The 14275-nt window shown below is 37.3% G+C and overlaps 1 protein-coding gene across 2 annotated transcripts; it reads right to left on the bottom strand.

Annotated features, from left to right (window-relative positions):
• Window positions 1–680: 680 nt before the first annotated feature.
• mau2 (MAU2 sister chromatid cohesion factor) lies at window positions 681–13656 on the bottom strand. 2 transcript variants are annotated; one of them, XM_042498472.1, is made up of 19 exons: window positions 13333–13656; window positions 12478–12495; window positions 12256–12321; window positions 11550–11645; window positions 11364–11458; window positions 11240–11267; window positions 10989–11144; window positions 9510–9656; window positions 8812–8902; window positions 8628–8731; window positions 7933–8010; window positions 7512–7577; window positions 6451–6534; window positions 6321–6370; window positions 6150–6227; window positions 5924–6035; window positions 5286–5376; window positions 3310–3437; window positions 681–3218 (listed from the first exon to the last, which is right to left on the bottom strand). In XM_042498472.1, the coding sequence occupies exons 1-19, from the start codon at window positions 13564–13566 to the stop codon at window positions 3144–3146; spliced, it is 1797 nt and encodes a 598-aa protein (XP_042354406.1). In that variant the 5' UTR covers window positions 13567–13656; the 3' UTR covers window positions 681–3143. The 2 variants fall into 2 exon arrangements, with proteins under 2 accessions (XP_042354406.1, XP_042354407.1); XM_042498473.1 differs by lacking the exon at window positions 12478–12495.
• Between the last annotated feature and the right edge of the window lie 619 nt (window positions 13657–14275).

The following is a 14275-nucleotide window of genomic DNA, read 5'->3' as shown; positions in this document are numbered from 1 at the left end:
TGGAAAAATGTCCAGAAAGTTATATTTATAACCATTACCACTATATATTTAAAATTATGTTACATAGAAAAATACATATATTTTCAATTTTCTGCACTTTTTTCCTAATTGGGGGGGGGCTTTTTTGTTTTTTATTTTATTATATTAAAAAAAAAAAACCTTTTATTTATTTGCTTTATTTCAGGTAATTTCCTTGCGGATTAGGACTAATTTCTTGCTATTTTTGGGCCAGGTCTTCTTAACTTTCCCTTTGCCTTCTCCTCAAGGTTTTTTCTCAAATAAGGATTTCCATATAAAACGCTTACATTTTGCATTAAAAGGACCAGATTTGCAAGTTCAAGCTCCTTCACTATGTACCATATACAGATAATAGTTTTGCTAATTATTTTTTAATCAGTGCTTTTAAATTTTAGATTTTTAGATGTATTTTTCCCACTGTTCCAAGCTTCCATTCATTTCTGTGTGCAGGCACCCTGTGTTTTCATAATGTACTGAAATAAAAGGTAATAACTAAAATGTATAAACAGTTTGCAAAAGGGTCATCTCTAATGTAAAGTGTGTTGTGTGTTTTGTCCTAAGTGGACTAAAACAAAAAAAAAAACATCAAGTAAAAAAAAATAATAGTCAAGAATGATTAAGTCATTCTACTTTTGATGTTTTATTTTAAAAAGTCATAGTTGTGTTGAAGTTGAGCAGAGCAAATGACAATGGAGAAAACATAAATAAAACATTCAGTTCTGTAACATAATGCAAAATGCCAATAAAATAAATGGCATCCATAATGTAGTATTTATTGCAGTAATTACTTTGCAAATGACTGAACTAGTCTGTGTTACTGTGTTATTACATATGTCTTTACTAGATAAAACTAAAAATGTAACATTCCTACATAAGTGTAACTAAATCAACAGTCCTACCAGTTATTTGATAATATATCAAACGGTAATCAGCATTAACTGGAAAACAACAACTGCATCTGGTATAATGAACATAATTAAATAAATAAGATATTTAAATAAAGATTTATACCACCATCGACTGGAAGACATGAGTAAAACAGGAACTGAGAGGAATAAAATATTATTCAAAAATGCTGACATATGAAAGATAAAAATGTGTTTCATCGTGAAACAACATTGTGTGCAAACAGGTAACAGTCATTATTATAATCGTATTATTACTGTTTTCTTGACTCCAAGCAAAAAGTGCACAGCATAAAAATATACAGTGAGAGTGAAAAGGTAAAAATCTAAAGGCCAGGCAGCAAGTCCACTGAACTGCAGTGTTTAAAATTATCTAAATACTTTTTTTTTGTATACATTAAGGTCTCAAAACATGTTTAAAGTTCACATTTCATACCTTCATAACATTAATTAATACTAGTGGGTGTAAAGCAAGCCAGTATCTGCCATTACATAAAATGGTCAGCTGGTTCCAGAGTCTAGTAAATATATTATAACCTTGAACTGTCTTCAGTGAATAAACTACATGTGCAGCTGTCAACCAAACCATCAGGAACATATCAAACATACGCTACATTACGATCATTGCAGATATATAATATACTGTTATATACTGTATACTGTGCATCAGAACAACCAGTGTTTTGAAAAGACACATACTGAGTTCATGCACAACAATAGACTGACATTTGTTTGTTTGGGTGATGAATGGTAAAAATTCAGTACTAATTTAAGCTTATTTAATGTTCTCTTAACATTTCCTAACCCTGACAACCCATTTTACTTTATCCAAAATAAAAACACCTCCATGACAGTTGTGCAGGAGAGCGTTAAGAGAGGAACTAAATAGGTGGGACAAATCAGTTGATTTTAGAAGTCCCCTGTGGAGTTTTTGACCTCTAGTAGCACTATGGAGGTGTTTTTTTATTGTTTATCTCATGCATGCAGGCACAGTACACACGTGATACACTGTCTTACCAATGGTGTCACGCTGATTAACAGGCGACGGTAACACGCCAAGTCACACGGCAATGTCCCCGCAAAGGCTGATATGTATATAAGACTGCAAGCTTGTAAACATGGATGTAAACAATGCTAGATTTAAAGGTATACTATGCAGGATTGTCTTTGACTGATTGTAAACACTTGACATTGAAAGTGAACATAAACGCCAACCCCAGATTCACTCTCGTTTGGTGTTTTGCCTTGCTATATTTGCGCTTCTTTACAATGTGTCTCTTTGATGCCTGCTGCTGACGGTCTGGCACCTTGGTGCTACCTTTTTATAAAGGCCTGACTTTACCTGTAGGGACACACACCCATAAACTTCCCGAATACAGAAAACAGAAAAATACAGGCAGAGAGCAGAGTCTCTGCAGAAAAATGCACCACCACACACTTCTAGTGGGTCTCAGGTGCTGATTGAGAGGGATTGCCTCTGTATAACAGTTAAAGAAAATCCTGCATTGTAGATCTTTAAAATACTTGTTTACAAGAAAACTCCAGAGGACACCTATAATGGAAAGGTTTTGAGTTACTTTGGAAAGTATGTTTATTTGCTTTATTAGTGACAATTAGACGGGAAGGTGGAAACCGCTCGCTTGTCTGTACGATAAATATGAAGCTTCTACAAGAGAGCGACTAACTCAGCTTAGCACACAGTCTGGAAACTGGGGGAAAGGGTTAGCCTGGTGGATTTTGTTAGCTGTCCACAGCTAACAAAATCCACTTACCAGCACCTCTAAAGCTCATCAAGACTAACACTTAGCCCCACTGTTTTTGTGCTAAGTAAGCTGCACAGATGCTGTCTGGAGCATCATAAAATACAGATTTGAGAATTGTATTAATCTTCTTAGACAACTTTTAATGCAATTTGTTGGTTTTTTTTGTCTCGTGGAACAAACTATTAAAACCCCTCCAAAGTGTGTCAGTGTAATAAAAAACGTGCCCTTGACACACCTTTGCTGTCAAAAAAAAAAAAATCACATTTCTTAAAACCCAGTCAAAGAGGGTGCAGTGAATGAATGCTGTTAAAAGGACGCAATTTTAATATCGTGCCACCTCTTCCTCTTACCCTTTTCATCAGCTGCTTCTCATGTTTTCTGTTCATCTTTTTTATGTAGTTTTCCCTGCAGTTGCTCCTCTGTGTCTCCTTTTGCAAGTCAGGTCGGGATTTTGCTCTCAGAGCAGGTTGGCCAGGCTGGTAGCAGGTCCGTTCTGAGGCTGAAACTGCACAGGGGGGAGGCCGTCTGTCCACTGCAACACAGCACATCACAGTTTCTTTTGAAATCCTGGCAGGGTGGATTGACTTACTCTTTACAGGCTGACTGATTGACATTGTGCTTACACTGATGAGGTTGTGTTCGGGGAGGCTGCATGCGGCGATGTGGTCCTGCAGGAGCTGCTGGGAAAAGTTCTGGTGCATCTGGGCTGCTTCATGGGCATCTATGGTGTTTCCACAAGCCTTGTTCAGATCTGCTGGGAAAGGATGACTGTGAAAACTGGTGACTACGGCTGCAGTTTGATGTTTTTATCGATTTCGGATCCTAACATCAGCTCTACCTTTGAATATGTTTCGACTCATCAAGTTATTACAGAGTGATTAAGTGTTTCTTCAGTTACTGTGCTCTTTTCTCGAAGCCATGTCCACTTCTAATTCAGTTGTGGCTTTATTACTCTCCCTGTGGTGTACTGATGCTGTTACTGAATGAGAAGTATCTCTGCCTCCTCTGCAGCGGCTCTCTCCCTGCATGACTGCTGAACACAGGGTTCCTACAGCTGAAGGCAAGTTAGATTTAAGACTTTTTAAGACTTTTTAATGCCACTTGGAATTAAGTTTAAGACCAATTTAAGACAAAAAATTAGCAGGTTTATATCTTTTCTTTCTTTCTTCCTTCTTTTTTTTTTTTTTTTTAAATAAGAACAATTTTCTAATAACCAAAATCCAAAAATGGACAGTTTTATTTTGCCCAAATCTTTACTGTAACAAAATTAGGACTTTTTTGTCCTGTGAAAAATTAGATTATCTGCATCAAATGTTGGAAAAATAAGTAATTTTGGTGTAAAGCACAATGACCATATTATATCATTATAAAGGTATCTATTTAGTTTACCAACAGAAGTGGGAAATATCTGGCATTTCTGGAGAGTTTCTAGATGATTTTGTGTTTCTCAATCTGCATGTTGAGATTCCACAGCTTGGATTCCCATCATGAGGAGTTGAGGAAAAGTAATTTATTAAAATATTTTGGGAAAAAAAAGATGTTACCACTTATTTTGAGATGTCAGAAAAAAAGATTCATAAAATCCCTCTTACTATGTCTAAGAATTCAATGCCCTTTAAGACTTTTTAAGGATCTGCGGGAACCCTGTGAACACTGATGTAGAACTAAGCTGGACATTGCTGGATTGTGCCTGCATACAAAATGACCACCATCTCACCTTCCAGCGAATCACACTTTCCCTGCCTCTTAAGCTATCTAGCAAGCTAAACAACTGCTACCTGGTGAGCAACATCATCACCATAGCAACAACGCTGTGAATGAGCTGCTGCGGTAAATGCACGCAGTGTACAGAAACTAAACCTCCGGCTCACTAGCTGAAGCTGTCTCGTGAGTTTAGATTGTAACTCAGAATCAATGTGAACAGCCTGCCAACGACCATGTGTTCAAATATGTTTATTCAACTCTGTTTTTATTAATATTCATTTATCTCAAATGTAAAACATCCCATATTCCATGTGTTTTTTTTTTCATTTCTTAATTGTTAAAAAATGGAAAAAAGGTTCACTCTGTAAAAGTCTCAAACAAAAGATGACTGTGTGACTGTTGTGAGTAAGAGAAACCAAATCAAGGAAATCTGTCAAAAACAAGAAAATATGATTTAATAATAATTTCTTAGATAATTTTAAAGATTATTATTTGTTTCCTACATTTAAGCTATTTTTCCATGTAATTATCTATTTAATAATAATTTAAAGATTTATTTAACATTGACCACTTTGGGGTTCCATACATATGACATCTGATGTGGATATTTATTCAAAGTTTTTGGTGACCCCCTGACTTTGGCAAACATCAGACTCAAATGTCCATCAGTACACAAGAAAAATCCAAATTGAGCAGGCAGACTGCATTTCAATTCACTGAGCACATTGCATAATGAACCTATTCCACGTTGGGACACTGCATGAGTTTTCCTCTTGCTCCCCCAACTGGCCAAAGTGAAAACCTACATTTGTTGTCCTTTGACAGGAAGATACTCCCTGTAACATAATATTGAAATTAAACCTCACAGTGAGTTAAGACTCAGTTGACACTGTACCTTTGAGAAGCGCAGAGGACCAGAGCTGCACGGACATGTCTGGGATCTTGCTGGCCAGCTGCATGGCAGGAACCACCATATTGTTACTTTCCTGAAGAAAATATGGAAGCAAACAAGTCGTCAAAATCATATCTGCAGTCCTGACATACTCGGACTGCAGTGTGAGGTCTAATGCCATGTTTTATTGTACTCAGAATTACCCGTCTGTCAATTTTTACTTTGTGAAACGTTCTATAACAACTTTGTAGTGTAATTTCCACTTTGTTAATTTGTGTTTGATAGAAGTCTTTGTGAGCATGTAGTAGCCTACTAGCCTACTCCTCCTGTCTCTATTTGCTACCTACATCATTGAATCTGCATGTAACCTACTGTAAGATCTAAAAACTGACAAAAAGGTTTCTATGGGAGGTGGGTAGTCTGGTGCTATGGTAGCTCCTGCAGGTCCTGACAACATGCTTCTGATGTTCAGAGGCTATTCACACAAACACGAGTTTCCTGCAGGCATCCATGTTTTTCCCGAGCAGATGCACTGTAACGCATTAAGATCGGAAGTTGGAAAGACCGACACATAATTATTCACGTCCAACTTCCAAAGGAGCGCAGCATAATGGAGAGGACATGTGGGGATGTAGACTCACCCTGTGGTTGCCCAGGACAAAGAAGATGTGACCCAGCAGGACCAGTGAGCAGGCAGTCAGCCTGTTCAGATCCTCAGCATTAGACATCTTCAGGGTCTCCCTCAGAAATCTTCTGTTGATGTAAGATTACGTATTAGGCTCTCTTGCTCTAAACATAAGAGCAGAACAGAAGACTACACGTATAGTTTACCGAGCAAACACAAAAAGTAAAGGTAAATGTTCTTACTTGGCCTCGTTGTAACGTCCCTGGAAGAAAGACAGAAGCCCTCTGATGTAAAACGCTGCAGCTCGTAGACAATGAGAGCTGAAGAAGTCGAAGTTGTGTACTTTAGAACTCAGCAAAAAAGCACGATGTAAACGTACATGATGTGACATTATCATCATGATCTGTAGTTACCTGACAGGAAAGTTGTGATCAGGATTAATTCTCTCTAGAAGGCTGTAAAGCTGTTGGTTAAAAAAAAGGTTTAAAGAAAAAATGTAACAATAAAATGTTTAAATTCTGAGGGAAGGAGCGGCTGCCTGACCTCTTGATGTCTGTTGCCTTCCCGGATGTAGACGCTGGCCAGGTTGGTCACAATAAATGTCCACAGCTCTTGGTGCGTTGTCATCTAACAGAAAAAGAAAAAACAGAGACACTGAGTCATCTAAGCATCACACAGTCAGGGCTTTCATAAACAAAGCTATTCTTTCTGAAATATCCAAAAATATTACATGTTTGATCACCCTGTGTCTTTCAAAGTTTGAACTTTTCAGAAACCGACAAAAATAGACTTGTTCGCAGATTAATGACAAGATATTCTTTTTCTACAAGGTTTCTAAGATCTGGATAACCCCAAGAGGTCAGACATGTATGTAAACGCCTGAACTGTGTACGCTTCCTTAACTGATCCTTATTCAAAGCAAATTAAAACGGTTATAGACAACTGTGTATACATCTAAGTTAAGCTAAGTTGTTTACATGGCTAATGGAATATGCCAATTAACATGCCCCAACATGTCGTTTATTATGTTAAAAAAAAAAGAAAAAAGAGGAATGTCTGGAGCTGCTCATCATCTTTGTTATTGTGCAGTTAAGTAGGATTTTTTCAGTTTTCCTGCAGAGCGGGACTTGTTTGACCCGGTGAACCCAGCCTCCCTCTTTCATTGCTGCCGTCACCCTCTTGAACAAGTCAGAGTTGGGAAAGTAGTGCATATTGACAAACCTGCTGATATTCAAGTGTGTCTCTCCTTCCTAAAGAATTGTGAGCTTTCCTTTTGGGCATGCATGCATCTCTACACTAAAATGTTACAAACTGAAAGACATTGATGACAACATGCAGAGCTGTCTGCAAACAGACATGAGGCCCTGTGTAGCAAACTGCGGTAAAAACCCAAACTGATGTGCATATTCCAAAAGTGCTGTATATGTGTCCAAATAATGCTCATAAAACTGATGGATACTGCCATATACCACGTCATTATCTAACTTATTTTATGCTGTTAGTGTTTATATGACCGGTATCAAATTCAAAATACTGTCATATTCACTTTAACAGGGTATTATTAGTGTGCATGCAAATGTAGTCAGTGACATTATGAAACTCACCTGTAGAGCAGCAGTGAACTGAGCTTCAGCATTATCCATACAGTTCACGGAAACACAGTAGAGGCCCTGACGCAGAAAAAGAGGACACAGATGTGAATGCTTCAGATTATCTAGAAGGAATGTATCTTGTGAAGGTTGTAAGCCACTTTTTTTCCTGCAAACAAGGAACTAAAACAAAACAGAAAAAAAACGATGTCCAACAATATGTGATGGTAGATTATCGAGTGTAACAAACACATTTTTGTTGCATATATCATTATCTAGCTAAAAGACAATCATTTATGTTGTTATTTTCGCAAATAATAATAATGCTAATAATAATAACTTTATTTATATAGCACCTTAAAAAAGGCAGTCTCAGCAAAGCAGAGACAATAAACCCCGGAGTTTATAAAACAACTGAAGTTGCGTGTAGACTTACCAGTAGTGTATGAAGCTGAGCAGCATGATTTGTAAACAGCCGGGGAGACTGCTGACAAAGCTGGCAAACCTGAGAAATCTAAATACAGAGCAAAATCATCACAACCTTACAATGTGATCAACAACTCTGGACGACCTCCAGACTAAATTTGTAGAATATGTGTTTTTCATAGAATTAGAATGTGAGTAGAACGTACTCTCTCATCCAAATCAACACAGCAGGATGATCGGAGCTGCAGCCACTTTAATGTGGACTGTTGATATTGAAAAACTGTGACCGTTGTAGCAGGTAGCAACTTTTATACAATCTGACTTCCAGGAAATCACAAACTCCCTGAGGTGAGGTTTTGCAGTAACCACCAAACAAGCGGTGTGTTAGTAGTACAAAGCATAGGTAGGCGTCCTTTGTGCTGAGTATTGCTGGATGCAATTGCTTCATATTTATATTGATAAGTCAGACAAAAGGCAATCGCTGGGTTAGTGTGTACAGTAGGCCAAAAGAGCACTCTCATACTAGTAAGTGTGACACCTTTAACAGCCCTACAGACAAGTATTTTCACCATAACAACAATCACCATTTTCTTTTGACCTTGTCAAATAACCACAGCAAACAGCTGAATGTCTCTTCTACTCTTATTCTATTTCTATTCTTAATTGGCAAAAGCCTGGCAGCATACACATGAGCTGCTACTGTACCTCTTGTAAAGCTGTGGCTTTGTGTCCGGTGACCAGCCGGCACATGATGATGTGCTCCAGCAGGATGACTTGGAACGTGGACAGGATGGGACTGCTGTCCAGCACTTTGAAGACATACAGACGGATCAAAGCCGAGTTGTCATCAAGGGGAAGATAAGCAGAGAGCGTATTCCAACAAACTTACTCTTCAGCTTCTCCAGCTGCATGAGAGCTTTGTCTGTGTACTTCTGTGCCTTCTCCAAGTAGCCCGCCTGCATGGAGTGCATCACTGTCACCTTATGTACAAAAAACAAAACAAGGCAAATCATGTTGCAGCTGCATCACACAGAATACGCTTTTTTTTTTTTTTTTATAATGGTACAGACGCTCCAGTACCATTTTTTTTTACTTTTGATACTGATCTGATACCTGAACTTGCGTATCAGCCAATATCCAATACAGATTTGACACCACTGTGATAAAAAAATATTTAATAGCTGTATACTAACTTTATTTGGATGTAAAAAGACTGCTATTGTTTTATGGCATGGCTCTGATCTAACATTACACTAGTTACCAGAAATATATTTTTCTTGGTCGCTTTCACTTAGCAGCTGCCAGTGGCTACACAGTGCAGTGTGTAGTAGGCTACTGTTTAAAAGCGGCCAAGAAGACCCGATTACCCGGAAAACTGCCATTTCATCTGGGTGTAAAACAACTTCAAATTTTTGTGAAAAATTATATTGTATCAAATCGGTACATGGACTTGTGTACATGTAAATACACAATCTATCATTTTTAGGCACTATCGGAGACATTTTCGATACTGGTATTTGTATCACAATAACTCTATTTCCGAGTTTATGATAAATTTTCAAGGATAACAATGTATCAAAATCTCACCAGGTACACAAGCACACACATGTGCTCTTTGGGCAGCCAGTGGAAGAGAGCCGCTGGATTAGTGGGAAGGATCTCATCATCGTGGAGAGTGGAGATGGTCTGGATACACTGCTGAAGCTGCTTCAGACACGGCTTCACACTCTTTACCTAAAGCCAACACATAGATAACGACTCTGAATTTGTGACTTTGAGCATCATACCTTATCTAGAATGTGGAAACTGACAATAAAACAAGCACGTTAACCCTGCATTCATGTGGTGTCGGAAAAATCACAAAAGCGAGTTCCAGACCGGAAAAAAATTCACCTGAACGCCCCCTCAAATCAGAACAATTACTCTGGAGGTGGGTGAAAACTTCAGTACGCAAGTTGATGTCATGGATGCAAAAACACGGCAGATGAAAGTAAATGTTTGGTTGATGGTAATAAACTTTTTTATCAGTTCAAATATTGCATATCAATTTTTTGTTCACATGTATTGTGGTATTAGGTTGTACCTGCTAGTTGCTGTCTATGTAGAGTGACCTAGCTTATTTAGAAGTATATCTATAAGCATTAGTCTGGGACAAAAATGCTTTATAATATTATGCTTCAAACTGTCAAACTCGGATGATGGGACCATCCAAAAAGCACTTGAATGCAGCATAAGCATTAGTTGCCATTTCTCTCATCATATTAACTACACGTAATCTACTTAGGGGACAAGCAGGAAACAAAGATACTCAATTACACATACCATAAAACTTCTAAAAGCCTAATCTCTATTAGATGCCCGGTCCCTTTTACTAGCCTGCTGTGGCTACACATTTTGACAAATAAAGGCCTGTCTCAATTATAGGCCTGGTCTGACTGCCATGCAGTTAATTTTTATAGAGGCTCTTTGGATGTATAAAACAGTGTTTTTGGCTACCTGCTGGAGTTAATGTTAGTTATATGCTTAAATTACGCATACAAATATATATATAAATATATTTAAACTTTTGTCAATATGGACACGCTTCACACAATGTTAGCTAATTCTCTACAATTCAATCATTAATTTTATTGACATCATGTGCTCAAAGAAAAAAGTATTACCAGCACAGTAAACAAGAAAGATGCAAAAAGAGATAGATGTAGAAGACTATTTTAAAAAATAAATCAATTCAGTTACTCCTTTAGTACTTTTCACAGATTTCTTGCTAACTCTTGGGTCATCTCTTCTTACCATGTTTCTGTCTTATTTTTCCCTTTTTTAAGCCAATGTGCTTAGCTTTCAAAAGGTTACACACAGTCAGACACCCGTCCCAAATATAAGCCTGTTGAGTTCAAAGACTAAAGCAATTAATAGTCGGGGCTATTAACTGAAGTTCTATAATACTCAACAACACAAGCTTTAGGAGCAAATCTTTTCCTTAAAATGTTCAATTTCTGTGTGAAAAATGTACAAAAAAGGATTTTAGTGGATTTTCAGTGGTGAGATATTGGGATTCTGATGTACCTGTCCAGCATCCAGGTAGTGTGTAACTTGCAGCACCAGGAAAAAGACCCTGAGGGATTCCTTCTGAATGGGGTTTCCCTGCCAGTTCTCTACAATGGTCCCGCACAGTGACAGCAGAGGGTGCACCTCGCCCAGCTTCCGCTCCATCAGCAGCAGCTGCAGAGCAACAGATGCACGTGATGTTTACAGTATAGTGAGAAATCAACACAAATAATGTGAAAAGTGGCTTTAAGTAAAAGACAACGATTTACCATTCCTTTACTTAGTAAAAACAGAGCTCTGCGGGAAAAGAAAAGAACAGATTTAAAGTGAGATAAAGAGCATTAAACCATAGATCAATCTCTGTGAACTTAAACATTAATTTAATCTGTTTACCTTGTGTACTCTGAGCCCATCACTCTTGCGTACTCTGCTCCGACTCCAAGGAGATCACACGCAGATACCAAGTCCTTTTCCAGTGCATGTAGTTGCTGAGAGAAGAACATCCCAAACATGAACGAAACATACTTCAAAAGAACTTGCCAGATATGAATAAGCTTGTAACACAAGACGTCTTCTTACTGCGAGCTGAAAAAGTAGTCTGCAGTGCCAGTAGGGTGTTTGCTGTGAGATCTGGATGGCCTTCCGCAGCACTGGTTTTGCAGAGTCCACCAAGTTCTTGAAAATAGAAGCCAAGAGATAAGTTACCACAGAGAAAACAACCAAGCAATATCTGAAACAGTTTACATTATTAAGTTAACCCTTAATTTTATAAGGATGTTTTTCAATGCATTTTAGTATATTGATTATGCTGTAATTCTACTCAGTTATCTTTTTAATATATAAAAAAAGACTAATTATTTTTTTTCTACCATAAATTTTTAACTGATTTTGTTACTTGGTTCATTCTCATTTATATTTATTTCTATTTGTTGATTTTCTGAAGTTAATTTTATTTTCAGATATTTATTATATAATATTGAATTTTTTAAACATATATTTCATACAGATTTGTTTTTTACTAGATTCTTTTTTATTTGTGTCAATTTATTTTATATTTATTGCATTAACTTACTTTTATTTTCAGATTTCTATTCTATTACATTGACTTTTGCACTTTTCACAATGAATGAAATGTTTTTTTCTCATTTTGTTAACATATTCTACAGTCCATGATGTTGTCTAATTCTTTCAAATGTGTGACTGTTAAAGGGTTAAGTTTCCCAACAATTGCTTCTCACATAACATTATAACAGGATGACTGGATGTAAGAGATGCTTAAACCTACCTGCTGACAGTAGAACTCTGACAGGATACTTGCTGCTTCAAACTTCACATCTTCAAATTGGGAGATCTGATGTAAATCATGAAAGGACTTTATTGTTTCATCATCAGATAAGTTAATGCAGACATAAATCTTCTTTATAAAACATGATTTTGAGGAGCTGCAGAGGTAACACACCTTGTATCAATTTGTGTGCAATTTCATGTTACACACCAAAAAGGATACATGTTGTGATATGAACCACTGCGTGGAAACATAAGAAAGCAAAATATTAGAGTCAGCATCACAGTGAGAATAGATTTTGACACTGAGCTGGGCAAATTAACGGTTAAGCATTACGCATTGGTGGATGTGTTTTAACTCTTAAAACTGGGCAAACTGGCTTGTGTTCTTTCAAAAACACAGGAAGTATGCAATGAGGAACTTTTGTTTAAATGCCTTTAACGAATGTTTAATAAAAGCTGAAACTTTCAACATCATACACATCAAGTTCTAGCAACTTTTTTTTATAAAGTCAAGTAAAATGTTTTTAAAAAATGATTGAAAAAAATAGCTCCCTGAGGTTTTACAAAGTAAAAGTTCCTCCCATGGTTGCACTTTTTAATTAATAAAAGGTTGATAAAGATAATCAGCAAAAAGCTCCAAAAATTGGCCAGGCCCAAAATCTGTCGATCCCTCGCAAAAAGTACATTAAAAGTACCTAAATAAAGTAAATTAAGAAAACTGGCACATAAGATAATACAACACAACTCTGGGGAAATGACCTGTAAACAAAAACTGCTAAAATGTTAAAATGACACTATAAAATAAATCTATATTTGCACTAATTATAAGTGTAGTTCTATGGGGAAAAAATCCCAAACTTAAAAAAAAACAACCTTGCTAATATCATTTGCGGGTCATTTCCTGCGAAGATGCTCATTGCTTTTTTTCCCCCATGTTTTAGAGAGAAATCAAACCAATTTGCTCAGGGTTAACTTGTGAAAGACGCCTGAATGCAGCATAATAAAAGTGATGTGGATCCAGGTTTCAGGTAGTTTGAATGTACCACAGCCTGGTGTCACTGTGCCTGCTGCTCACCGCTTTCTCCAGGTGAGTTTGGGACAGCTGGCTGTTCTTTGTGTGTCGGTACAGCACCGAGCCCAGCTGAAGGTGAGTCCGGGCCTCGACCCTCGGAGGCGGGTTGAACTGAAACACTGCCTGCAGACAGTGGACGCACAGCCGGATCTTCGGCGGACTCGACGTGCGGAAATGTTCTGCGAAGCCCAGCAGGGCTAGGTACCAGGGCTCCGGGGCCTCTGTGCTCGCTGCCATTTTAAGTCCTCGGAAGACAAAACAGCAACAAAATGTATAAATTCACAGCTGGAGCGACGTCCGCCGGAGTCGTCCACAGCTGCAGCTAGCTTCCCATGTTTACTACCTGAAATGAAACTGAGCGCTAGCTAGCGCTAAGCTAGCGGGAGGAGTCAAAACTTCCTGTGTTCTTTGTTTCAAAATAAAAACACACGAGTAACAACAGGACAAACACAGCTCACGTTCTCCAGTAATTCAAGTTATTCTAGTTAACACAACAACAATTAAGTATTTGACGCTAAACTGAAATAGGGTCTTCATTATACATGAGAGTTTATCGCGGAAATTTTACATATTACTAAATTGCGTCCTTTATTTTGAAGGGGAAGTCGTCCAAATAAAACTTTAAAGTAAAAGTGCCCCTTTTTCCCAAATTCTTCGAACTTTATTGACATTCAATGCATATACATTCAATATTTTCAAAATAGAGGCTGTAAAACAATATTTCATAATTTAAAAAACCCAATCATAATTACAATAAGCCACTTAGTTTACTTAATGTTTTAATTTTTACATTTCACTTTTTGTATTTTCTTATTTTTATTTGCAATTTGATGTTTAATTTATTATACTTAAAAGTTTTTTTTTCAATTTTGACACAGTGGATGTGTGATTCTGGGTGTTAATGTTAATACTAGTGTTAATATTATCTGTGCTTGGAGACCAATGT

Source organism: Plectropomus leopardus, chromosome 12 (assembly GCF_008729295.1).
Source record: "Plectropomus leopardus isolate mb chromosome 12, YSFRI_Pleo_2.0, whole genome shotgun sequence".
Lineage (NCBI taxonomy): Eukaryota > Metazoa > Chordata > Actinopteri > Perciformes > Serranidae > Plectropomus > Plectropomus leopardus.
The sequence above is the reverse complement of the archived record's forward strand: the minus strand, read 5'-3'. Positions and strand labels throughout refer to the sequence as shown.